The 24065-nt window shown below is 50.7% G+C and overlaps 3 protein-coding genes and 1 long non-coding RNA gene across 6 annotated transcripts; 2 read left to right on the forward strand and 2 right to left on the reverse strand.

The window, feature by feature from the left end:
* Positions 1-1963: 1963 nt before the first annotated feature.
* On the forward strand, positions 1964-12103 carry VPS4A (vacuolar protein sorting 4 homolog A). 2 transcript variants are annotated; one of them, XM_032486633.1, is made up of 11 exons: positions 1964-2144; positions 5301-5412; positions 5514-5661; positions 6930-6988; positions 7086-7205; positions 7700-7856; positions 8392-8540; positions 8873-8954; positions 9166-9385; positions 10416-10556; positions 11256-12103. In XM_032486633.1, exons 1-11 carry the CDS (start codon positions 2124-2126, stop codon positions 11355-11357), a joined length of 1311 nt encoding a protein of 436 aa, XP_032342524.1. In that variant the 5' UTR covers positions 1964-2123; the 3' UTR covers positions 11358-12103. The 2 variants fall into 2 exon arrangements, with proteins under 2 accessions (XP_032342524.1, XP_032342523.1); XM_032486632.1 differs by having other exon boundaries at positions 1965-2144; positions 6927-6988.
* Positions 12104-13314: 1211 nt separating this feature from the next.
* Positions 13315-17454, reverse strand: PDF (peptide deformylase, mitochondrial). The gene is made up of 2 exons (XM_006180579.3): positions 16628-17454; positions 13315-15860 (listed from the first exon to the last, which is right to left on the reverse strand). Exons 1-2 carry the CDS (start codon positions 17421-17423, stop codon positions 15703-15705), a joined length of 954 nt encoding a protein of 317 aa, XP_006180641.2. The 5' UTR covers positions 17424-17454; the 3' UTR covers positions 13315-15702.
* Positions 17455-17531: 77 nt separating this feature from the next.
* On the reverse strand, positions 17532-23984 carry COG8 (component of oligomeric golgi complex 8). The gene is made up of 5 exons (XM_032486629.1): positions 23556-23984; positions 22155-22362; positions 20574-21401; positions 18636-18804; positions 17532-17837 (listed from the first exon to the last, which is right to left on the reverse strand). The coding sequence occupies exons 1-5, from the start codon at positions 23948-23950 to the stop codon at positions 17563-17565; spliced, it is 1875 nt and encodes a 624-aa protein (XP_032342520.1). The 5' UTR covers positions 23951-23984; the 3' UTR covers positions 17532-17562.
* On the forward strand, positions 17713-20309 carry LOC116665791. Of its 2 annotated transcripts, XR_004322479.1 has the most exons (3): positions 17713-17849; positions 18641-18834; positions 19034-20309. It is a non-coding gene; the product is annotated as an uncharacterized LOC116665791 (long non-coding RNA). The 2 variants fall into 2 exon arrangements; XR_004322478.1 differs by having other exon boundaries at positions 18641-20309.
* Positions 23985-24065: the final 81 nt, after the last annotated feature.

Raw genomic sequence — 24065 nt, forward strand, 5'->3', positions numbered from 1 at the left:
CTCTTCAAAATTATGTTCACTTGAACCTAGTTTTTGTTCTTCCTCCTCCACACTGTTCTTGCCCCCATCCAAGGGGTTCCTTAATAAATTGTTCAGAAGCCACTTCTTAGCACAAGCCCCATAAGCTGGAGTTTGTATAGTCTGATTTTAGGAGGTTGTACTGGCTAAGGAGAGTTGGGTCCAAGCTTGGGTTTACAAATGTTACATTCTCAGCATCAACAGAATCCAACCTAGAAAGAGTAAATGGAATTGGGTATTTGCAAGTCAATGACTTTACCTAAAGTGTGGGAGCTGAGAGTCTGATTTCTGTTCTAGTGAGAAAGTTAGAACATGAAGCGATTGATCCGATTCAGAATCATCAAGCCCAAACATGCTCCATGTGCCAGCCCACAGATAACTTAAGTTTGGTGCATTTATGCCCCTTTCCCCACCTCCACCTACTCCTCCATCCCCAGCAGTGGCAACACCACTGCGAAACTGAAGGTGCTCAGAGCCAGTTTTCAAGCTGTCATCCAAGGAGAAAGTAAACAGTGGGTGACCAAGTGAGATGGGGGTGGGGAGGAGTTCGGTTTCCTGCCATTAGAAGCCTCCGCTCGGGACAGAGCTTCCTCTGGGCAGCTCTATCTCGTAAGCTGGGTCAGCATCTGGACGGCAGGCTCATGGAAGACAGAAGCTAAGCAAGAGGTCAAAGCTGAGTTGGCAGAACAAAGGGAAGATGAACACAGCCAGTGGATCTCAAACCCAGCCCTTGCTATGGGCTGAATTGTGTCCCACCCAAATTCACATGTTTAGCCCTACCCCCAGCACCTCAGAATGTAACTGTATTTGGAAACAGGGCCTTTCCCTCACTCTTCTGGACTACAGCAATATCTTCATATGCAATAGTCAGCCCATCCCTGTAATCTGTGCTCCATGCTAGCGCTACAGTCATCTATCCAATTTTAAAAAAAGTTTCCCATTGCTCTTAAGATCCAAAATCTTTACCATAGCCAATGTCCTGGGCCCTGCCCAGCTCTCCAGCATCAGTTCACATCAGATTTCTACTTACTTTCTGCTCTCTGGCTACCCGAGCCTCCTTCCAGCTTCTTAAATTCCACCAGTGGCCTTTGCATTGGCTGTTTCATCAACCTCGAGTACTCTTTCCCACTTTATCCCAGAAAGCCCCACTTAAACAGGAGCCTTTCCTGACTCCCTATCTGGGGCAGGTTGCCCTTTAGAAGCTCACATAGCACATGGGCCTTCTCACACCAGCTTCAACATGTTTATTACCTCCTGATGAACTTCATTGTTCTCCTCAAACTGTAGGCTCCCCTACTAGAGCTGTTTTGATCATCGCTGTATCCTCAGAAACTAACATATAGTGGACATTTAACTAAACATGGTTGAATTAATGTGAACAACCAATCTGCTACACTGAAGTTGACCTGGGTAGAGCCCCCTGCTTTAGAGGTCTGAGAAAAATCACTTTCCTGAGGAGAAAAGTAGAGTTATTATTTACAAAGGACAACAAAACTGGCTTTAGACAGAGCCACCGGCATCATCACAGTTACCAGGGACTGAGCCTACAGCTTCGGGTACACTGTTTACATTAGCTAGCTCATTCATTTTCCCCAAAAGGCAGAGAAGGTAAATATTATTATTACGCTCTATTAAATATCGGTGACCCAAATCTCTGGGAAGTCAGGCTTTATTGTGCAAGTAAAACCTGCGCTATCGCCGCTGTTTTATTTGAAGTCGGGTGCAGTACTCAGGATTCCACTCGGCTCTATCTCTGGCCCCGCCTCCTTGGCCCTCCAATCCAGCCACGCCCCTGCCACGCCCCCTGCCCCGGCCAGTCCCACTGTTCCGCCCAGGGCCTCGCCCCCGCCGCCAGGTGGCCGCGGGGAGCGGCCCCTGCAGTGCCGGTCGTGGCCGCCAGGGGGAAGCCGCGCAGCTCGGGCCCGACCGCTCTGGGCCGCGCTCCTCGCTCGCCCTCGGACGCTGCTCCGGCTGCCAGCGGCCGCCCTACCCGCGCCCAGCGCCGACCCACCGATCTCCCCGCGCCTGACCAGCACCTCGGCTCCCAGGGCCGGACCGAGGCCGCCAGCAGCGCCGCGGGGTGTGGGGCGGACACAGGAGATGAAATGACAACGTCAACCCTCCAGGTACCTCGGCGCGGCCCGACCCGGCTTGCAGAGGCTGAAGGAGGCGCGGCGGGGCCTGCGGGCCGGCGGGCGGGCGGGCGGGCGGGCAGGCGGGAGGAAGGCCGCCGTCTCGGAGTCCCGGCCTCGCGCCCCCGCCCCGCCGTCCTGTCGTCGCCTCTGCCCGTTTCTGTGTTCACGCGCTTGGAGCCGAGGGTCGCCTCCGGACCAGAACACCTGGCCCCCGAGGTTGGGCCGAGCCCCGAGGCCGCTATGTGTAGCCGGCGCCCCGGAGCCGCCGTGGGCATCAGCTCACCCAGGCCTCACAGGCGACACCTGGGGAGCTCGACCCCGCGGGCGGGCCGCTGACTCTCCCTTCTCCTGCCTCCCTTCGAACAAGCCCCTGCTCCTTCCTCGGCCTCTGATTTCCTCTTCTCGGCCAAAGACCATTCATTCCCTGGATCGCTAGGGTGGTGCTGGGGTGGCGCCACCTGGATGCATGACTGACCCATCCTGCGGGTGCTGCCAGTCCTTTCTGGGCCAGAAAACAAACATGTGCATGCCTCAGACCTGAGTTTGAATCTCGGCTCTGCCACTCAGTAGCATGTGACCTTGGGCTAGTTAGTTGCTCTTGGAATCTCGGGTTTCCTGTCAGTAAAATCGGGTAATACTTGTAGGGTGGTTGTGATCATGGCTGTAGATTAATTCAAGAAAAGCATCCTTAACACAGTGTCTGCTACATGGTAAATGCTCAGTAAGTGATGCCAGATACAGTGCTTTGGGGAACTGGGCAAGACATCATGGAAGAAGATGCATTTGGCCGGATATTCAGAGAATGAGGATGACGGTACCTGGAGGTAGGGGAGTGATGGTTACTCGACATGGAGGAAAAGAGGGGAACAGAGGCATGGAACACATTGGGGTACTAGACCAGGAATTTGGTGGAGTCCAAAATCAGACCCCACCATCCACCAGCAGAAGCTCTGATCTGTTAAAATAAGGGCTGACAAACATGGCCTGCAGATCCCACCTTGCCTGGACAGTTTATATGGCTTGTGAGCTAGAAATGCGTTTTCCTTTTTAAAAAAAAGTTTTATTAATATATAACTCATATGCCATAAAACTCATTCATTTAAAGTGTATAATTCAATGCTTTTTAGTATATTCATAGTTGTAATATGTGGGCCAGTGTGACTGGCTTTTTTCACTTAACATAATGTCTTAGTTTTTCACATTTTTAAGTGTCTGAAAAAAGAGATAGTTCATGATACCTGAAAATCATGATATTCGAATTTCAGTGTCTATAAATAAAGTTTTATTGGAATACATCCCTGCTCATTCGTTTGCATATTGTCTATAGCTGCTTTGGAGCGACAAAGGCAGAACTGAGTAGTTGCACCAGAGATTGTATGGCAGGAAAGTCTGAAATATTTACATCCTGGTCCTTTACAGAAAGTTGGCCACCTCTGTTAGCACACCTTTATTACATCCTCATCCTTTGTCATACCTGTTACTAGAGATGGGGCAGGGCTGGCAGTTTTGCTTGTCACCTTTTTCTACTGTTAGGCAAAACTGTCTCCAAGCTGCAACTGAGGCCTCTTTTATGTGAAAAACTATTTACGGTTTACGGCCAGAAAAATCAAATGTACTCTTAGGTGCATTAATTTATAGAGTATCTAGAAGGAGGGAGGGGGTGAGTTCTGCTCTGCCACATGGGAAGCAGAGCATACAAGGAGTAGTGTTCAGAACCTCCCTTTCAAAAGGACAGAACTCCTCCCCTCAAAAAAGAAAAAAACAAACAAGGAAGGAAGGAAGGAAAGAAAGAACGAACCAGAAGGAAAGATCCAAGCAAAGTGTATAGAGTGAAAAAGTCCAAGGAGCTAGGGGTGCATGTTCTGGAGACGGGAAGCCACTGGTGACGAGGACCCATTTCATGTCTGTGTGAAGGGCCTCTAGGAAGAGAGTAGACAAGTGAGGCTTGTGTTTAAGCTAATGGTCCAGAAAGGTTCAGGGCTCCTGGCCTTTATCTACTTGTAGTTAGTGTAGGCAGTGGAAGCTTGAGAGCAGTAGCCAACCCTCACCTTTCCTCATCTCTCAACCTGGGAAGTTCATTTAACATCAACCTAGTCTGACCTACCCCAGTCTGTTAGTTCTGTAGGACTCTCTGTGTCTTTCTGACACTTGTTACTTTCAGACAGAGAAAGGGCTGCACAAATGCCTGGTCCCTGCCAGGAGCTGGTCAGGAGGCTTATTGTTTGCTGTGGATGGAACTGTGGGTATACAGTGGGATCTGCCTGCCTGGTGTCTAGTGCTGTTACCAGCTTGCAGAGGGTAATTCTGGTAATGCTTCCTGGGTTGGTGAAGCCATGGTTTCTAAAACTGGATATGTAGGTGTGGGGCAGCTGCCTGAAAGAGCTGGCATGCCACATTCAGTCTAGAGCACAGGCCTCAGGATGTATGAGATCCATGATGACATGCTCGCAAAGTTCTGAGACGGTTCCAGAGGATTGTTCCCCTCAATTGGCAGCACAGAAATGCCTCCGGAGTAAGCAAGCACTATTCTTCCTGGAGCTACCAGACTACGGAACCATGTGTCTAAGCATCCCTACCCTAGATACCAACTTTAGGGAAAGTCTTTTCTTTTCAGCCTAGAGAAGTGAGTTGGGCCGGTAGAAAAAAAGGAGAGATCCCTTTAAGTCTATCTCTTAAATCTCTCAGGGTCAATGAAGGACTTTCCTAGCTGGCTGGCTTTCTCTGGCCCTCGAGGTCAAGGGCAGTTTCTGGCCTCTATGCTGAACAACACAGCAATCGATTGGTTCCAGTGTTTCCCCTGTTGCAGGCTCTCAGTCTGAGTCTATTTCTCTTTCCCCTGAGGCCGTGAACTAGAAAGGGAGCTCTCCCTTTGAGTCAGAACCTGAGATATTTGATAAGGCTTCCGCTTGACTGAGAAGGAAGTTGCTTTTAACTATATGAGTATGTTGTGAAGAGGGATGGCTATCTACTAAAGCTTCCTTTTAAGGCTTTTCTAGTTGGTGTTGGAAAAGTAGGCCAACATAAAGGTCTGCGACTGACAAATTCCCGGGCCTGGAAATATCTCTCATTAATATATTCCTGCTTCCTGGAACCCCAAGGGCTTTCTGGATCTCTTGGGAAGCACTGGGTTATGTTTTGCCTTTCCAGAAAGCCATTGATCTGGTGACAAAAGCCACAGAAGAGGATAAAGCCAAGAATTACGAGGAGGCGCTCCGGCTCTACCAGCATGCTGTGGAGTATTTCCTGCACGCTATCAAGTGTGAGTCACACCTGGGGCCCTCCCTGGCCGCCGAGCTCCTACGGGAGGAGGGAGGGCACACGGGGGCTCACGGGGGCCCCGACGTGGTTGCCCTTTTGTAGATGAGGCACACAGCGACAAAGCCAAGGAAAGCATTCGAGCCAAGTGCATGCAGTACCTAGACCGGGCGGAGAAGCTGAAGGATTATTTACGAAACAAAGAGAAGCATGGCAAGAAGCCAGTCAAAGAGAATCAGAGTGAGAGCAAGGGGTGAGTACGGAGGAGTGGAGGACCCAGCCGGGACCAGAGCCTCCACGAGCTGGTGTCCTTTTCCTGTGTCACTGTCATCTTGGTGCTGATGCTGCCTTGGATTCCACGGCACTTCCTTTTGGGGAATTCTACTCATAATAGTGACAATGCCTGTAGCTGCTTTTGTCAGACACTCTACAGATACTCCCACATATGCTGTCTCACTGGATCTGTATGGAAAAGCTGTGGGCAAGGTGGGGAGCCAGCCGTTGACTCTCAGGTTCCAACCCAGCTCAGCTTCTTCCTGGCCATGTGACCTTGGGCAGGTGCCATGACCCTAATGGACCTTCACGTTGGGGGAAAATAATGGGACTTTCCTCCTAGTGTGCTCCAAGGAGCAAATGAGATGGTGCAGGTAAAGCCCTGAGAAGAGAGCCTGGTGGGCAGGAAGGAGGGAGTAAATGTCAGCCGCTGTTACTGATTTATCATCTTCATCTAACACAGGCGGCAGCAGAATCAGAGGTTTAGGGATGGCCGAGGTCACATAGCTGGTCCTTGATGGAGTCTAGGCCCACAGCTGGGGCCTCTGTTTCTGACTCCAAAGCCAGTGCTGTCTCCACAGCCTCTCACCTCACATCTGTGGCTTGAGCACAAAGGCCAGTGGTGTCCTGGAGTCGAGGGGAGGGTGCCTGGCAGGAGGGTCGTGGAGCAGGAGGAAGGAGGGTGGCTTGTCAGCTGCCTCACTGAGGCAGGTGGCTCTGCTTCTGGGTGGAGAGCACACGCCCGTGTTTCCATTCCCAATGGTGGGAGACGTACAGGAAGGGGCAGGAGGGCAAGTGTCTCCAGGAGGGCTGGAAGTTTTAAGGATAGCAGATTACTTATGTCCAATAGAGACTGGCCCTGGAGGCATGGCCACTTGCTGTCCGGTTTTGAGTCTGTACAGAAGGCCAGTGACAGCCCCAAGTGCTTGCCCAGCTGCTCCTGAAGTCCAGCCACAGCACAGGTCCCTCACCAGCCTTTTAGAGAGGATATGCATCTCTGTTCTTGTTCCCTCAGTGAAGCAGCGAGGGTGGGTCATGAGAGGTTTCCTGGAGGATCCAGAGGGGAGCATTGATGGTGGGTGGTGCCAGCCTCCTCGGGGTGCATGTCTGCGGCCTGTCACCACTGGTGAGCAGGGAAGGTATCTCTTTAGCACCCTGCTGGTGGCTGGAGCCTGGCCTCTTTCTGAGAGCCTCCTTGCCGACTGCCTCATGCTCCAGCCTGTCATTTTCTGTCTTCTTTCTCAGCAGTGATAGTGACAGTGAAGGGGATAATCCAGAGAAAAAGAAACTGCAAGAACAGCTGATGGGTAAGAGGCTTGGGGTCTGTGACAATGGGAGGGGGGCATGGCAAGGACCCCCTGGTGGGTCGGGCTCCAGGTTGAAGGCTCTGCCTCCCTCTTGCAGGTGCCGTTGTGATGGAAAAGCCCAACATTCGGTGGAATGACGTGGCTGGGCTGGAGGGGGCCAAGGAAGCCCTCAAAGAAGCTGTCATTTTACCAATTAAATTCCCACACTTGTTCACAGGTAACAGTTGAACTATTTTAGGGCCAGATGCAAAGATACCAAGCTTCTGAGGGCACTGGCTCAGGGACCCCACTCTGAAGGTGTCCAGCTGGCACATGGCTCCCTTTGTCCTTAGCGGGCAAGGTTCCCGGCCTTTCCATGTGGCCTCAGTCGAGAGAGGAGGCAGGGCCTGCCCATCATGGTCATCGACTCCTTGGCTTCTCTCCAGTGTCAGAAACACTTTTGTGACTAGAACTTTGAGTCAACTGTCCCGCTGGTAGGCAGGGTCAGGAAACATTGCCAGCTACTGTCACTTTGCCAGGTCTTGGGGGTCATCAGCCAGGGCAGGGACCAAGCTCTCAGCTGGTAATTTAGTTCCCTTTACTCCTTTGCTCCAGAAAAAGTTGTCTTGTAGAACTTTTCATTTCTGATTGTGTGACTAAGGTCCCTCTGCTGTTTTCTGTTCCCTTCCCTCAGTCTGAAGGAAGCTCACTTCAGTTTGTTCTTTCCCGTAGGCAAGCGGACCCCTTGGCGGGGGATACTGCTCTTTGGACCCCCCGGCACAGGGAAGTCCTACCTGGCCAAAGCAGTGGCAACAGAGGCCAACAACTCCACCTTCTTCTCTGTGTCCTCCTCAGACCTGATGTCCAAGTGGTTGGGGGAGAGTGAGAAGTAAGTCAGCCACCAGGCTCTGCTCTGCAGGCAGCCCCGCCGCTGCTGGCGGCCCCACTTCCCTGCCCTTGGAGTCACCTCCCAGAGGAGCTGCTGTCGAGCGGCAGGGACAAGTAGCCAGGAGAGGGGTATCTTGCTAGCTTGCTGGGTGGGACTGTCCTGACACAGAGAAAACTGGAAGAGAACTTGGGAGGATGAGTCGTCGTGAGGGAAGGGAAAGGCACAGCAATGATAGCTGGGTGTCGAGTGAGCATCCTCCACTGGGGGCTGGGTATAGGTAACTTACTCCCCACACTGGCTTCCATGTCACCACAGATGGGGATGCTGAGGCTGAGGGGAAGGGAGTGACTTGTCCTCGGCCCAGAGCCAGTGAGTGGGGCTGCAGGATTTGATGCTGTCACTCTTCCTCTTGGCGCCGAGCTGCCAGAGAATTGGCTCCCACCATTTTTTCTGTAGTCTCAGCCTCTCCGAAGGAAGGGCGAGAGGAGAGAGGTGGTGGTGACTGGGACCCCAGCCCCGTGCCTCCCCTTCACAGGCTAGTCAAGAACCTGTTTGAGCTGGCCAGGCAGCACAAGCCCTCCATCATCTTCATCGACGAGGTGGATTCGCTCTGCGGATCCCGCAACGAGAATGAGAGTGAGGCTGCCCGAAGGATCAAAACGGAATTCCTGGTCCAGATGCAGGGTGCGTGCCAGTTACGGGTCCCCTCGCTGGCTCTCGTCCCACTGAAGCCAGCCTGGGGCTTCACTGTTTAACTGCAGCTGGATTTGACTGTACTTAGGGTAGAAGGAATACCAGAGACCTTGAGAAGTGACAGTGGCCCTGCCCACTGCCACCCCGCCCCTTCCGAGCCAGCAGGGCTGGGTGCTTCACCCCAGCCAAGCCAGCCGGGGCCCTGCTGGTGGTGGCACAGGGATGGCTCCAGATCAGGACACAGAGCCCCTGCAGTCCTTCCCACGGCTTCTGACTGCTCCTCGCAGGTGTTGAGTGGGTGTCCGTATCTCCCTTCTCCGCAGGGGTGGGGAGTAACAACGACGGGACCCTCGTCCTTGGTGCCACAAACATCCCGTGGGTGTTGGATTCCGCCATTAGGAGGAGGTGAGTGTCCCTGGGGCTAAGGGCTGTCTCCAGCCACGGTCAATCTGCTGCTGGCGGCGGGGGTGCAGCCTGACCCCGTTTCTCCAGAGGCTTCTCCATGTCTGCAGAGCAAGGTCTTAGTGAAGCCACCTTCTGAAGGGCCCTCCATTCCTCTCCATCGAGACCATCCCGCCATCCGCTCTCAAGTCCCTCCGTGTGCTTGGCTCTCTAGGTTTGAAAAGCGAATTTACATCCCGTTGCCAGAAGAGGCTGCCCGCGCCCAGATGTTCCGGCTGCACCTGGGGAGCACTCCCCACAACCTCACAGATGCCAACATCCATGAGCTGGCCCGGAAGACGGAGGGCTACTCGGGCGCAGACATCAGCATCATCGTGCGGGACTCCCTCATGCAGCCAGTGAGGAAAGTGCAGTCAGCAACACACTTCAAAAAGGTGAGCAGGCTAGCGGGGAGTTGCTTAGAAAGTGGCACGGGAAAGGCGACATAGGCTTTCTGTGCCAGTTCCCTGGCTGCTCAGTGACACATCTTGGGTCTCCTGGGGAGCCAAGGGCAAGTGCACAGTGAGCCCTCTGGCTCCAGGGGCTGGGGCCTCTCCTACTCTCCCCTTCCCTGTGGTTCCTCTTGCGTGAGGGTGACCATCTGAGATTTTGTGACGCTGCAGGACAGGGCACCGTGACTGTCACCTCTGCCACCGCTGCAGTCAGCACTGTGCTGGTGCGCCTGGTGCACCCTGCTCCGTGTCTGAAGAGTGGGGCACAGAATCACACCAAGGGGAGGAACTCCATTAACACGGCAGATCTCTGTCAGGTGTCGCCAAGGGTCCCACTGTGGGCCTGGTGCTATTCTACGTGCTGGGGAGACACTCATAACCACAGCAGACAAAACCCCCTGCCCTCCAGGAGCCTCATTTCTTAGAGGGTGACGAGAGGGGAGTGGAGTGGGGGAGGGAGGTCTGGTGTTTCCAGGTTTGGAGAGGGTGTGGGTAGGTTGCTCTCTTAAAGGAGAAGCCACGCTGGGTGATACTGAGTGAGGAGTTGAAGGAGGTGAGGGATTGAGCCTTGGGTATACTTGGGGGAATGTTGCCAATGGAGCAAGCAGCCTTCAGTTGGAAAAACATTTTTTGATATCACTGTATTTGTGGTGAGATTTGATGGAGTTGATGAGGAAGAGGAAGAAGAAGATAACAAGGCATTTGGGCCACAGATTGAGATTCTGGACAACAGTAGCTGGAGTAGCAGGCCAGGCATGAACCTCTGAAATCACTCTTGGAGCCACACTGACTACCCAGCCCAAGAGTTTGAAGGATCCCATCCTTCCTCAAACTGATGATCTGGAAACCCAGGTGTGCATTCACACTGAACCACTGCCTTCTCTCCAGGACCCAGAAATCTAAGGCATCCTGCCCATTCCCCAAAGGCTGAAGGCCAGTCCCTCCAGCCAGTCAAACAGCTATTTGGTTTCAGGTCTGTGGCCCTTCCCGCACCAACCCTAGCATTATGATCGACGACCTCCTGACCCCATGCTCACCAGGCGACCCAGGGGCCATGGAGATGACCTGGATGGATGTCCCTGGGGACAAACTCTTAGAGCCTGTGGTTTGCATGGTAAGTGGCCAGCTGGGAGAGAGGACTCCACAGAGCCCAGGAAATTAAGGGCTTGGGTCCAAGAATAAAAGTAAGCTTCTTCCCTTCTCTGTCCTGTGCTGTTGTGGCTCCTCTTAAATAAAGAATGGGGCTCTGGGTAGCTGGGGCTCCTGCCATTAGACTCAGTAGGGACCCAGGATGGAGGCCTTAGCAGTAGCAAGAAGAGTAAAGGCCAGGTGATAACTGCTTCATTCCATGGGTTTAGCTTGTTTTTTACACAGAAGGAACCAGTAATGTCTGTCAGCACAGTGTGATTTGATGCAGTTACACACGCAGCCTCTCATCTGGCTAGTCTTGACCTCTCATTATCCGAGTCTTGCTGGTGGTCTTGCCTGTTCTGTGAGGCAGGTGTCTGCCCCTGTTCCTGGTGTGGTGGGCATGCAGGTAGAAAGGGCTTCTGACGCAAGTTAAGAGATGATGGGAACTTAGATCTCTGAACTGGAAGTAGGCTGTCTGGAAATGACGCGAGCTGCCTCAGCAGGGAAGAGCGTCCCGCCCCAGGAAGCATTCAGGCAGAAGCCAGGCAGTGGGAGTCCTGCACTGGGCCTGGGAGTGACCTTGGAGGCAGGGCTCTTCCCACCCTGGGCTGCATGGGGCTGACCGGGGAGGCTGAGGCCCCAGAGCCCGGCTCCGCTCACCTGCAGGTGCTTGTCTTTGCAGTCGGACATGCTCCGGTCTTTGGCCACCACTCGGCCCACCGTGAATGCAGACGACCTCCTGAAAGTGAAGAAATTCTCAGAGGACTTTGGACAGGAGAGTTAAAAGCTTCTTCACTTGTGTGATGGTGAAGGTGGGAGGTTGATTGGGGTAAATTCATGGTCCTCCCCATGTCGGTGGCCTGACAGGGCTCCAGGGCTCATCCTAAAGTCACTATGGCGTCCCCTCTGCTGTCTGGCCACCAGCTAGGGAGCAGGAAGGAAGGGCTTCCCCGGCCGCAGAGACGCAGAAGCACATTTGGCTTGGGAATATTGGCGCTTCCTCCTCCTCCAGCTCTCCTGGATGCTCACCATCTCCTTGTCCTGCCTCTGTGGTTTTTTTAAAACCATTTTTTGTTCCCCTAAATTAATGCTGCTTGGATTTTTGTCTTGTTTATAAATAAAGTTAAAATCTCCCCAAAGCATCAAGGAGTAGGAGCCGCCCGTGCTGTGGGGTGGGGGCAGCAGACCTCCAGAACGGCTTGCTAGGCCCCAGCTGCCCGCCTCTTCTAGACCCAAGTTTTACTCCTTGTGAACAGAATGGCTGATGCCCAGGGTGCCCAGCCCAAGCCCTGCCTGTAAAGGCTGAGAGTAAAGCTAAGCCATTCGCTGCCTCTGGGCCCTGTGTCCTCCCTGCAGGGGGAGAGGACGGTTTTTGTGAGCACAAAGCTGTGTAGGTCTGAACAAGTGAAGGCAGTCAGGCGGGTTTCACTGCTGCCTTTTCTTCCCTCTGAATGTGAGAACACCAAACCCAGCCACTGCCCCTGGGTCCCTGTCCTGAAAGTGGGCTAATAAATCCTTTTCTCTTCTTGAGCCACCTGTGATGTCATCTTTGGTTCTTGTCTGGGGCTCTTTGAAGGCCACATTTGCTTCTGCTAGAAAGAACCTCTGGTCTCCACTCTCTTCTCTTCAGCAGAGTAGCCAGTAGGAATATCACCAGCTGCTGTAGTTGCCTGGCCTGTTCCCCATTCAGGGAAGCCTCAGATGTGTGGTGGTGGTGGGGTGTTTAAGGGACTGGGCAGTTCTTGTCCAGCCTCCAGATCAGAGGCTGCAAACTGGGAGGCCCGTGAGCCAGACATGCCTGCAGCTGTGCTTGGTTTGGTCTGCTGCCAACATTTAAAAATCAAAGGTCGACATAAAAATTTAGATCTCTGGTTTCTGAACATTAGATTAAATAACGCTGGGCCTGTGTTCCCATGAGGCAGCCTATCAGCTGCAGCTGAGCAGGGGCTGCCCTGATAAGAAGGGGACCGAGGTCCCCAGCTCACTGTCCCCGTGGGCTGCCTCACTCATTTGCATTACCTGTCCAGCCCCTGTGGCCATTTGAATGTGTGACTCCTGATGGTGAGAGCCGAGGCCCCAGAGCTGGCAGCCCTGGAAACGCTGAGGGCTCGGAATGGCAGTAGAGGCTGTCACATGTTTTCCTCAGACATATGAATACCCAGAAAAGGCTTGGCCTCCAGTTACTGTAGCTCTCCTCCCCTCCACACCCCAATGTTACTCCTCTAGATCTGCAGCCAGAAAGGTCCAGAACTGATTCCCTGGCCGCTTCTTGATCACGTGGGCCTTTGGCACTCACTCGGGAGTTCCCACGTTAAGTTGTTGATTAGTTCTGTGCCCTCTACCACCAATTACTGTTTGTAAATGCTGGACTACAAGCTGCCCACTGCTTGTACTTCATTTTATTTTATTTTATTTTATTTTAACATTTTTTATTGATTTATAATCATTTTACAATGTTGTGTCAAATTCCAGTGTTCAGCACAATTTTTCAGTCATTCATGGACATATACACACTCATTGTCACATTTTTTTCTCTGTGAGTTATCATAACATTTTGTGTATATTTCCCTGTCCTATACAGTGTAATCTTGTTTATCTATTCTACAATTTTGAAATCGTAAGTGCTGAACTACAAGCTGCCCACTGCTTGTACTTCATTTTAGTTAGTTGTGTTTTCTTATTCTACTTCCATTCACCGTTACTTGAATCGGGAGATCCTTGCCCTTTTTTTCAAACCTACTTTCTCATTTCTACTGCTTGAGCACCTTGGCAAGTCACAGAGGTTAGCAGAAAGTTTAAGGCTGCTGTGATTCATTGTCATAGCTCTAGTCACAGCTTTCACAGCTGCCCTGCCTTTCCATTTCTCTCTCTGCCACCAGGCAAGTGAGTGTCCTGTTCACACTACATTGATGACACAGTGGCCTCACTCTATGCTCAGTATGACTGCATATAAGAATTTCCTCCTGTAAATGCTTACTCTGAAATTCACTTCTTCCTACTTGAAAATTCTATTCTAAAACTTCTGCCTACATTGGCAAGTTGACTTATAAAACTTTTTAAAATTCAAGATGCTGATTTGTGTCTGTGTTTTGCAGCTAATATTTCTGCCCAAGGTAGGAGGGATTTTCTTTATTGGAAATATAAGGATTTGTTGTCTTTGGATTGTAGTGTCTTGAGTTAGTCGAGCACATCTTTCCTTGTATGTGGATTTGGTTACAACAGTGAATCTCATATATGTCAGCAGCACAGAGTCCAGGATTTCTCTGAAGTCCACTCTGAATAATCCCTTATTTTTGGGCCTTGATTCAGGATCCACATTACAAACGCATTACTAGGGACTGTTAACCTCAGAGCACTGTAAGGAATCATTAGAATGTTTCGATGCCACTCTGTAAGAGCTTCTGAACACTGTCCAAAGGAAAGGAGGCTTACTGAATTCTAATGTTCCTAAGGACCCATGTCTTCAGTATAAATGAGAGCTTACTACAGACTCCCTGATGGCTGAGTCTCTACCTTCAGCTCAGGGCAGTGCTGGGCCCTTTTCCTCCCTGAAGTGTGATGCACAGAGAGCCAGTTTACTTTTGCTTGGCCTCACTGGCCCCCAGACTTGGCTTTCTAGAGAAAGCCACAGTGAAGTGGGTCTTTCCTGGGGTCGTTTAATTACTGTTTAAACCACATTTTCTCTAAACAGCTTACTGGACTTAACTACTTGGGTACTTGGATTTTGAGGACTTTGGTAAAAGTACCTGCATTGCAAAACTCAGCATAAAAATGAAGACAGACACTAAATATTGAAGGAAACAGTTTCCTTCACTTCTTGACAAAGCTCTGACAGTATCTTAACACTGAACACTGGTCAGCATAATGCAAATTTATTTTTTCAAAATAAGTGTGACGAGGAAACCCAAGTTCTGCCCTTTTTTTTTGTCCTAATTGTGACAGGAAAAGGCTTATTGCTCCTTCTCAACCACAGGCATCCCCCACTTTTTGAAAATTCACTTCAAGCCACTTTGCTTTTATGAAAGACCTACCTGTTTTCACTGATGAAATCTGATGAGGATTTTCACTTTTATGAAAAAAGGCGGAAAGCTAAAACAGCATTCAGCTTTTGTTTTGCAGCAAGCTGTTACAGAAGCAGCGTACACCCAGAGCTGCCAGAGTGGCACCGGCAAGCTCCTTACTGGGAAGTGGTGCTCAACATCAGCATCCAGCCACCATCACTGAACTGTGTGAGCATCTGTGCTTTATTTTGACTTAATTCTGTGCATTGGTTAGCAAGATGTGTCCTAAGGTAACTACTTCTTCAGTTTATGCCATTCGTCTTAGGAAAGGTTTCATTTGAATGCTCTCCTTTTGTATCACAAAGAAACCTGCATCACCCCTTCCCCAGCCCTGCCCCACGGCCTCCACCCAAAGAATGAGCCCAGTACCAGCTTCCTAAAAGATCTTAGCAGAAAACTCTTCCCCAGGCCTGTTAAAAAAAGACGGAAAGCAAAAGGTGGAGACCTAAAACTGTACCTGAACCTGGTAAAATGTGTGAATACTCAAGTCCGTAAATACTGTCATTGAACACTGAACATTGTCTTCCATGAATTGGAGACATTCTGAACTGTGTTTTACTTTCACAGGTAAACTAGTGTCAAAAACAGACTCTGTAAGTAACACACACACACAAGCCCTTTGTAAATATAAAAATTTGTTGAAGACGTTCAACCAACCACAGTCTTAACCTGCATTTTTAAACATGGCTTTTGGGTGTTTGGGGGCTATATTATTATCAAATCTTGGCTTTGGGAATAGATGATACAGCTTTTCTGAAATGATGTCTCTTAAGAAAGGTTATTTACTTGTCCCACCTTATCTGTATACAGAATTGCCAGGAAATGTCCATTCCTTTAGAGCAGTTATTTTTCTTCTCAAGTAGAAGGCAATGTATTGTCCATAGCTCATTTCAGGGCAAATATTTTTAATATCTTCCTCCAAATCAGTTTGGCATGCTTTGGCAGACCATTGTTTCCTGTCAGAGCACAGCCAATCGAAATCGATGCCAACCAAGTAAGACATGCCCAGCTCAAAGCCAAAGTGTTTGTGTCTTGATTTTCAGGATCCTCAGATGCAGCAGGAAGGCTTCAGTCATTCACCTCCATCCAGTGGATATTTGTAAAAGTCTTGCTGTCCATTTTGTCAATGAACAGGCAGCCCTGCAAGTGGTCCATTTCGTGCTGGATGATGCGGGCTGCCCACCCACTTGCCTGCCATACCACCTGCTCTCCTCTAGGGTCCAGCCCTGCAAAGAAGTTATGGCCTGGGTGAGGACATGCTGAACTGCATCATTTCAACCCCCTTACCCTTTCCCTGCCCCTGGCTGTTCCTATTTACAAGAGGCAACATCAGAAAGCAAAGCAGACAGCAGCCCCTATCCTTCCTAGAAAAGATGTCTCAGCTCTGCCTCTTATCTGATTCCCAACTCTGACAGGTAGGCTGCTGGGCTCACTATGGGGCTGAGATGAGAAATGACCTTCCCAAGTGGCTTGTTCAAGGGGAACAGTCATCCTAGCCCGAGGAATGAACCACATTCAACCAAATTTCCTGTGGCATGACAGGCTAGTAATGGCTTATCACCCTGGGCTGGGCAAAGCTGGATCCCATTTCTCCCACTCCACCATGACAGATCTAATTGGGGCAGAAGTGTGCGTGTGTGTGAAACACAGACTGAGCGAGAGGGCACACAGCAGAAGACGGGGAGTAAGCTACCAACGGAACCAGGCCACCCTCCCAACCCCACTCCATGCCCCCACCCACGTGCCCGCTTGGGCTAGCTCTGCTCTCACAGGCGCCTCCTGTCCCATCCCATTCCGTCAGTCCCCATTCCGTCTACTCCTGGGTCCTGCATTTGTTCATGCCCGTAGGCTCCGCTGGTCAGCCATCAGCATGGCTACACTTTTAACTGGAACTTGGCGGAAACCGTTTCGTGGGATCTGAGGCCGCCGCCTCCACAGGCCGAAGCGATGCATAAGCTTACTCAGCCGCCCCAGGGACCCCACCGCCCCGCACCTGAGATCTGCACTGCCTGGAAGCGGGGTACACAGGCCAGGAAGCCGGAGACGCTCTCGCAGCCTTCGGGGAAGGTGACCAGGCGGCTGTCCAGCACCCGCAGGCTGGGGTTCACGAACACGCGCAGGGGGAAGGGTTCCATCTGGCGGGACTCGCGCAGGCGCGCAGCGCAGGCGCGGCAGAGCGCCTCAGGGAACTCCAGCGCCAGCACCTGCAGCGGCACACCGAGCTGTGGCGCGCTCAGCCCCACGCAGCGCCGGCGCCGCATCACCTGCACCAGCCGCTGCACCAGCCGCTGCAGCTCAGGCCCCGCCAGCTGCGCCGGTTCTACCGGGGCCGCCAAGGCCCGAAGCACCGGGTCTCCGACCTGGCACACACGCGGGTATGGCGGCTCCGGCGCTCCTTGCACCAGACGCCGCACGTACCGCCAGTAGGAGCGCCGGCGCGCTGGGCCCTCGAGGCCATCTGGAGCGGGTGTGGAGCTGCAGGCCCGGGTGCTGCCGCCCGCTGCCCGCTCCCCCCACAGCAGGGCCGGCCCCACGCAGCGACGCGCCCGCGCCCGCAGCCACCCCAGCAGCTGCAGCCCAGCCCCCAGCTGACCCATGGCGCGTGCAGCACAACCGCCTCCCGGACGCGGCCCCCCGGCCCCCGTAGCCGACGGCCCGCCGCTGGGGAAGCCGGGAAGCGTAGTCCCGCACGTCTTCCGGCAGCGCCGGCGACGCTCAACCGCGCAGCGCAGAGGCCTCTCGGTGATGTCATCAGCTTTATTCTTTAATAAAATTTCTGATCGTGTCATCAACCGTTTGCGAGAGTAACCGGGAGGTTCTCCCTTTGATTATGCCTTCGCAGCCTCCCCTACGCGCGACAACACTCGTTCCCTCCGGGCGCTGCAGTAGGGCCCGAGGCCGCCCGGGTTCTGGGGGCGGGGAGCGCTGTTACGTGCCAGCGCTCGGCACGTCGGCCCGCGGCGGCTCCGCAGATCCCACCTCCCCGCGTCCCCCGTCAGGGAATGCCGAGGTGACGGGCTCGAGACGGGGCTCCTCAGAGGGCAGTTCCGGTGCCGGAGCGGTGAGCTCGGGGACTAGCTCCTTCTCGTCTAGACAGAAGACCATCTCTCTCTTCGGCAGGATAAAGGCAAGAGGCTCCTGGACGACGCTGACGTTCACACGCCCAAGGTTTCCGTACTTGGAGAGCTGAGTGGCTGGAATGCCTGACCCAGATGGTAGGGAGAGTGAAATGGAAAAAACCTTTCATAAATTTAAATATTGATGTGTAACGGGGGGAAAAAACACTTCGAGGAAGTAACGGACACAGTTACCATATTTCAATACAGTAAAAGTCATCTTTGTGATATGGGACAGGAAGCTATACCGTAAAGCTAGATCCTGAAAGTCATCTGGAACGGCACACAATGTAGGGCGGATGGAGAAAGCGATAAAAGCCTCAGTAGGCACCTGCTTCCCTGTAACAGGCCCAAGGAAAAGTTGGGGGTAAGTGGAGAGCAGCCACTCTGCTGGTGTGATGACTGGCTCACTTTCCTTTGGGAAGTTGTGCTTTCCACACGCCTTTCACAGGCAAAGAGAGTTGGCAAAGGGAAGTGAGGGCAAACTGAAAAAAAATTTTTTAAACATCTATAAACCTTTCATATCAATGGAATCATATGTGGTTCTTCTGTGACTGGCTTCTTCCACTTCGCCAGATATAAACATATCGTGTGATTCTATTGATAAGAAATATTCAGAAAAGGCAAATGTATGCAACAGAAAGTAGGTAAGTGGTTGCCAGAGGCTAAGGATGCGATTGGGAAAAGACCACAATTGAACACTAGGGATCTTTCTGGGGGTGATAGAAATGTTCTAAAATTAGGTGGTGGTAAATGGTCACACGCCTCTGTACATTTACTAAAAACACTGAATTTTACAAATAAGTGAGTTATTTAGTATGTGAATTAATTATATACTTTGTAAATAAAGTAGTTTTAGAAATCGTTTCTCCACCTTTCTCTTACCTAAGGTCTGTGCTATCTGAGCTGGAGGAAAAAGTACTTGGAGACAGCGATTTATATAAGGAACGAGGTCTTCCAGGAAGGCAGTGCAGAACTGGATGAAAAGCTCCTGCTCCCCACTGCTGAAGACAGCCTCCTCTGCGCGATGGAAGGCCAGGATTACCTTAGTTACCTATGAGACAAGGGCACTGTCAATCACTGGGTTAGTCTGTTACCATCAGCAGTGTTTAAAACTAAGCACAAATGTGCAGCCCTCAAGTTTTCATGAAGAAAGTCATTCCAAACAGTACATTATATTACTATCTTGTTTAAACTCAGAACTGTGGTCAAGCTTCACAATTCTGTCACTTCACTGATGTATTTCTCACCCAGCTGTTTTTGTTTTTTTTTTTTTTTTTAAGCTGGTGCAGTTCCCAGTTCCAGTGGAGGAGCGCCATGAAATTATACACAGAATAGATTGTTTCTGACTCCCGTGGGAGATGGATCAGGAAAATGAAGCGAATCTATAAAAGATTTCTACTGAGTAAGGTTTTTGAAGTTCCAGAAGGCTATAACCACTAGAAAATTGTAAAGGAGGAATTAAATAGAGCTGGAAAAGAAGTTCCATATACAAGTAATGGAGCCTAGCTGGCATTACAGACAGGTGTCATGGTGATAGGGTTAAGAACATAGACTCTAGTGCTGAACATCTTGGGTTCAAGTCCCAGCTGTGCCACTCACTGGTTCTGTGGCGCCTAGGGATTAATTAAGCACTCTAGGCCCTCTGTGCCTGAGTTCTGTCATCTATAAAGGAGGGCCAGCAACAGGACCTACCTTATAGGGTTGTGAACATTGTCTCAGTATGTGTAAAGTATGATGAACTACATGGCATGTAGTAAGTTCTATATAAATATTAGCTAATTATTATTATCTGAATTTCATTGACCCAAAAAGCTTTACTGCTCATGCTTTCTTGCTCATTCTTACAGGAGGACATCACAGAAATTTTATAAAACCACGTCATAACTGCCACCTGGTTGACAGCAATTATAAAATGTCATCAGTTATAAGAAGCATCCCAGTATCTAAATACTTAAATTTGTAAAAAATGGGCACCATATTAGGATATTAGTAGTATTACTTGTATTAGGCAGAATTCTAAGATGGCTCTTGTGATGCCCAACCTCTGGCATCCACCCCTTTGTGTAATCCCCTCCACTGGAGTGCAGGCACAATCTGTGGCTCGTTGCTAACCAATAAAATATAGCAAAGGTGTAGGATTTTGCAATTTTAATTAGCATCCCTAATCAGCTGACTGAATTAATCAAAAGGGAGGTTATCCTGGGTGAGCCTGACTTAATCAGATGCGCCTCTTAAAAGAGGGTTAAAGATTTCCATAAAAGAGATTCAGGCAGGAGAGATACTCTCTCATTGGCCTTGAAGAATCAAAAAGCCACACTGAACTGCATATGGAGTGGACTGTCTCTGGCAGTTCAGGGCCTCAGTCCTACAACTGTAAGAAACAGAAATCTGCCACTGTGAATAAGCTTGAAAGATGGGGACCCCAAGCTTCATATGAATCCACAGCCTGGCCAACACCCTGACTGCAACCTTGTGGGCAGAGTACCAACCCAGTTACGCTGTGCCTGCACTCCTAACCCACAGAAACTGAGACATGATAAATGCATGTTATTTTAAGATGCTTTGTTTGTGTGAGTTCGTAATGTAGCAATAGAAAACTAATACATTACTGAATCATTACTACAGCTGAGTCACTTCATGGATTGTTCTAGGTCCCATGAAGGAGGACTAATGAGAGCTTCTCAACCAAAAAACCTCTAAAACCACACTAAACCTCTCCAAGTCAGCAGGCACCACTGTCCCATGGACTGGTTTATTACAAAAGTCTGGCCACCTATTCCTAAAGAAGGCCCTAGTAGAGAGCCAACAGTACGTGCATACCTTGGCAAGGGCATCCTCCAGGGCCCCAGTCACATCCTGTGCCAGGGCCACAGGGCAGCAGAGGCGCAGATCATTGAAAGCGACCAGAATATTGTTGAGAAAGCAGGCAAGGGGTGGGAAATCTAAGAGCACCATGGGCGGCTGCAGGGTCCCCGGCTGAGTGACTGGCACAGCAGCAGGCAGGTTACTGCTGCCCAGGATGGCAGGAGCCAAGATGAGGGTGTAGGAGTTCATTTCATCCTGGAACTTCTCGACCGCTTCCTGAATTGCTTTCTGGAAAGTGCTGATAGCCACTCTCTGGAAAACAGGAGCCAACTGACCCCGGAAATCAGCCCCTACCCGGCTGAAGGACAGGCCAAAGTACATGCACTGACCCAGCAGAGAATCCAGACGGCCACCTATCCCCCGGTTAAGGTCGGTCTCCAGCACCTGCAGGAACTGCGAGACTTTCTGTAGCACCCAGCCATGGAAAATGGCACTCTCATTCACAGTGTGGTCACCCATGGCAGGGGGCAGCAATGGGTCCTCGTCTGAGAAGATGGCACGGTACTGGGTGATGATATCAAACAGATGGACACGGCAGGCTTCAATGGTTTTTGTGATGTGGAAATAGGGATCATCACTGGGGATAGCAGTCAGTATGGAACGGAGCCAAGCATCTCGGGCCTGAAGAAACTTCACCCTCAACTCAGCCTCGGTGAAGACATCCATTTGCCGTAGGAAGCCAATGACACGGAGGCAGGCAGGGAGCTGGATGCTGGTCCTCAGTTGCTGGATCAGCTGGCTCAGCATGAGCTGCATGGACTGGCGCACTTCATTCACAATGCCCTGAAGATACAGGAGGTGAGTCACATCATGCTGGGAAAGACAATCCCTGGAACCCATTCCACTAACCCTGAATATTGCAAACCAACGTTCCCGCTGCTTTCCTGACATGAAGTAGATTTCCTAAAATTGATGCACACAGGTTCACCAACAAAGATTTGGTTCACTGGCCCATAGGCCCTGCCTGGTTCTCCTGCCCTCACTTGCTTCCTAATGCTCTCCCCTTGCTCAGGGCAATCCAGCCAGAACAGCTGTCTTTGTATTTCTAAACACTCCAACCTCTTCCCTCCTTAGCCCACTGCACTTGTTCTTACCACTTTCTGGTTTGCTCTCTCCCCACATCTTCACGTCATCATCCGGGTCTCAGCTTAAATGTTCTCTCTCCAGAAGAGCCTTTCCTGACCACTCTACCAGGAGTACCCCCATTCCCTGGTGTATTTTAAGATACTTAACAGTATCTGAAAGGATATTATGTATTTATTTGCCAACTATCAGCTTATATTCACAAGAGCCAGGGCCTTGTCTTTGCTCAGTGTATCCCCAGTACCTAGATCAATGTCTGGCACAAAATTAATATTTATCAACTGACTGAATAAATGAATGTATGTTTTATGATCAAGCCTGCATGGCTGGCAGAAACTAGTATGAAACATGCAAGGAGTTTCCCTAAGGTTTCTGACTAAAGGTTCAGTGATGACGACAGAATTACTGGTAACAAGGACATCAGTGTGAGTCCTCTCTGGGCACGTTGGCTACCTGGATGACGGGGATGGAGGAGTATTTCCTTTCCAGTCGGTGTACGTAGCCTGCAAGCTCCAGGGCCTCTTCATAATAGTTGTTCCGGACACAGGTGTCCATGAGCTGGGGGATCTCCAGGATTTCCAGGATTTCCGTGTGCCGGTTTAGAGTCAGGGTGTTCATCCGGCGATTGGAGCTTATCTCCTCAGCCTCTTTCACAAAATTCCTGTAACAATCAGGAGAACATTGGTGGTTCACTACTCTGCATCTAAACCTTAGCTACAGGTACCAAGCATTTACTACAAACTGGGCAATGGGCTGGATGATTTATCTGATTTAATCTTCACACCAGATCTATCTGGTAAGTACTTTTACCCTTAAGGAAACTTCAGTCTCATCGAATTTAAGCAACTTGTCCAAGATCATACAACTAATAAATGATAAAGATTTGAACACGGATCTGCCATTTAACAAGCTGTGGCAAGGTACTTAGGCTCTCTCTGAGCTGTTTCCTCATTGGTAAAATAGTAAATAGGACCCACCTCATACAGATGTGAGGATTAAATGAGATGATGTGTATAAAGCATTTAACACAGAACCTGACACAGACTAAATGTTCCTTTAATAATAGCTATCTTATTATTTTCAGAATAATACCCTAACTAGCCTAGAAACTACCACCTTACCCCCAAGTTCCCTCAGCCTCTTAATCTTCCGCTATGCTCTTGTCCAAACAGTTCCTGCTACAGTCTCCATTTCTTCTCCATAGCTGTCTATTCCAGGCGATTTGAAGCGTGCAAAAGCTATTGTTAAATACACAAAGACTCAAAAGAAAAAACTTTTAACATGAAAGGCCGGAAGGCAGAATCAGGGATAATGGACTGAAGGTCAAGGGAGGCAGAATGAGGCTCAAAAAGGATTTTTAAAAAACAATTTTTACTGCCACCAATGGGAGGATTTCCTTGTCAAACTCCTATCAATGAAAGTTTGGAGCAGATGGCCTCTGGTCCGAACTACTGTGTGTACGGGTGTGTTGTGTATAGTGTGTATGTTTACATAAATGTGTACATATATTAAACTGACAATTATGTCAGACCCCCAAATAAGTGCTTTGCATGGATTCTCTTTATTTATTGCTCACAACAGTGCTATGAGGGAGGGACGTGCTGCTGGGTTCCAATTCTGACTTCGAAACGTACTAGTTGTGCCCTGGGACAGTCACTAACCTGTGTCTCAACTTCCTCATACATTAAATGGGAATAACAATACCTACCTCGAATGCTATTGTGAAGTTTAAATGGATTAATAAAATGCTCAGAAGAGAGCCCGGCACATGGGAAGCGCTAAGTGTTAGCTATTTATCGTAAATGTTAGCTATTACAGTTGTTAAAAGCCCCTTTAGCGCCGGGCCCGCCACACCTGCAGCTCTGTTGGAAGCTGGGCAAGCGGTCGAGCAGGCGGCCAAGCGACTCCTCCACGTCGCCAAAAAGGCAGTGAATGCGCTCGGTGCACTCGGCGCCGCGGATGAAGGTCTTGTAGTTGGCGAAGGCCAAGTCGCGCGTCTGCTGCAGCAGCTGCGCTCGCTCCTCGGCCAGGCGCTCGGGCTCGCGCCGCAGCCGCTCCAGCGCCGAGCCGCTCAACTCCCTGAGGTAGCGGCCCACATCTGGCCGCTCCCGCCACTGGGCCTCCGGGAAGCGGTCCCGGAACAGCGATGCCAGGAGCCCTTCATCCTCCACCTCCCCGAGAGCCGCCGCGGTGGCCGTCGCCGTGGCCGAAGCCGTAGATGAGGACGGTATAGTCGCTGTCGCCGCCATCTTCCCAGTAGCAGCGTCACTTCCCCTCCGGCCCAGCAAGGGCGCTGACTTGGAATCTAGGGCCGGAAGCAGCCGTGTCGAACTTCCTGTCTCTGTGGTTTCTTACTCGGCTGGC

This window comes from Camelus ferus, chromosome 9 (genome assembly GCF_009834535.1).
Source record: "Camelus ferus isolate YT-003-E chromosome 9, BCGSAC_Cfer_1.0, whole genome shotgun sequence".
NCBI classification, from domain to species: Eukaryota; Metazoa; Chordata; class Mammalia; order Artiodactyla; family Camelidae; genus Camelus; species Camelus ferus.

Coding starts and splice junctions, on each gene's coding strand:
- VPS4A (XM_032486632.1), top strand. CDS start 2,124: ATGACAACGTCAACCCTCCAG. Junction 2,145..5,300: donor TGACAACGTCAACCCTCCAG/GTACCTCGGCGC, acceptor TTGCCTTTCCAG/AAAGCCATTGATCTGGTGAC. Junction 7,206..7,699: donor ATTCCCACACTTGTTCACAG/GTAACAGTTGAA, acceptor TCTTTCCCGTAG/GCAAGCGGACCCCTTGGCGG.
- PDF (XM_006180579.3), bottom strand. CDS start 17,423: ATGACACGATCAGAAATTTTATTAAAGAATAAAGCTGATGACATCACC. Junction 15,861..16,627: donor CCAGGCAGTGCAGATCTCAG/GTGCGGGGCGGT, acceptor ACTTCTTTGCAG/GGCTGGACCCTAGAGGAGAG.
- COG8 (XM_032486629.1), bottom strand. CDS start 23,950: ATGGCGGCGACAGCGACTATACCGTCCTCATCTACGGCTTCGGCCACG. Junction 22,363..23,555: donor AGCTTCCAACAGAGCTGCAG/GTGTGGCGGGCC, acceptor TGATTGTTACAG/GAATTTTGTGAAAGAGGCTG. Junction 21,402..22,154: donor CCTCCATCCCCGTCATCCAG/GTAGCCAACGTG, acceptor CTGTATCTTCAG/GGCATTGTGAATGAAGTGCG.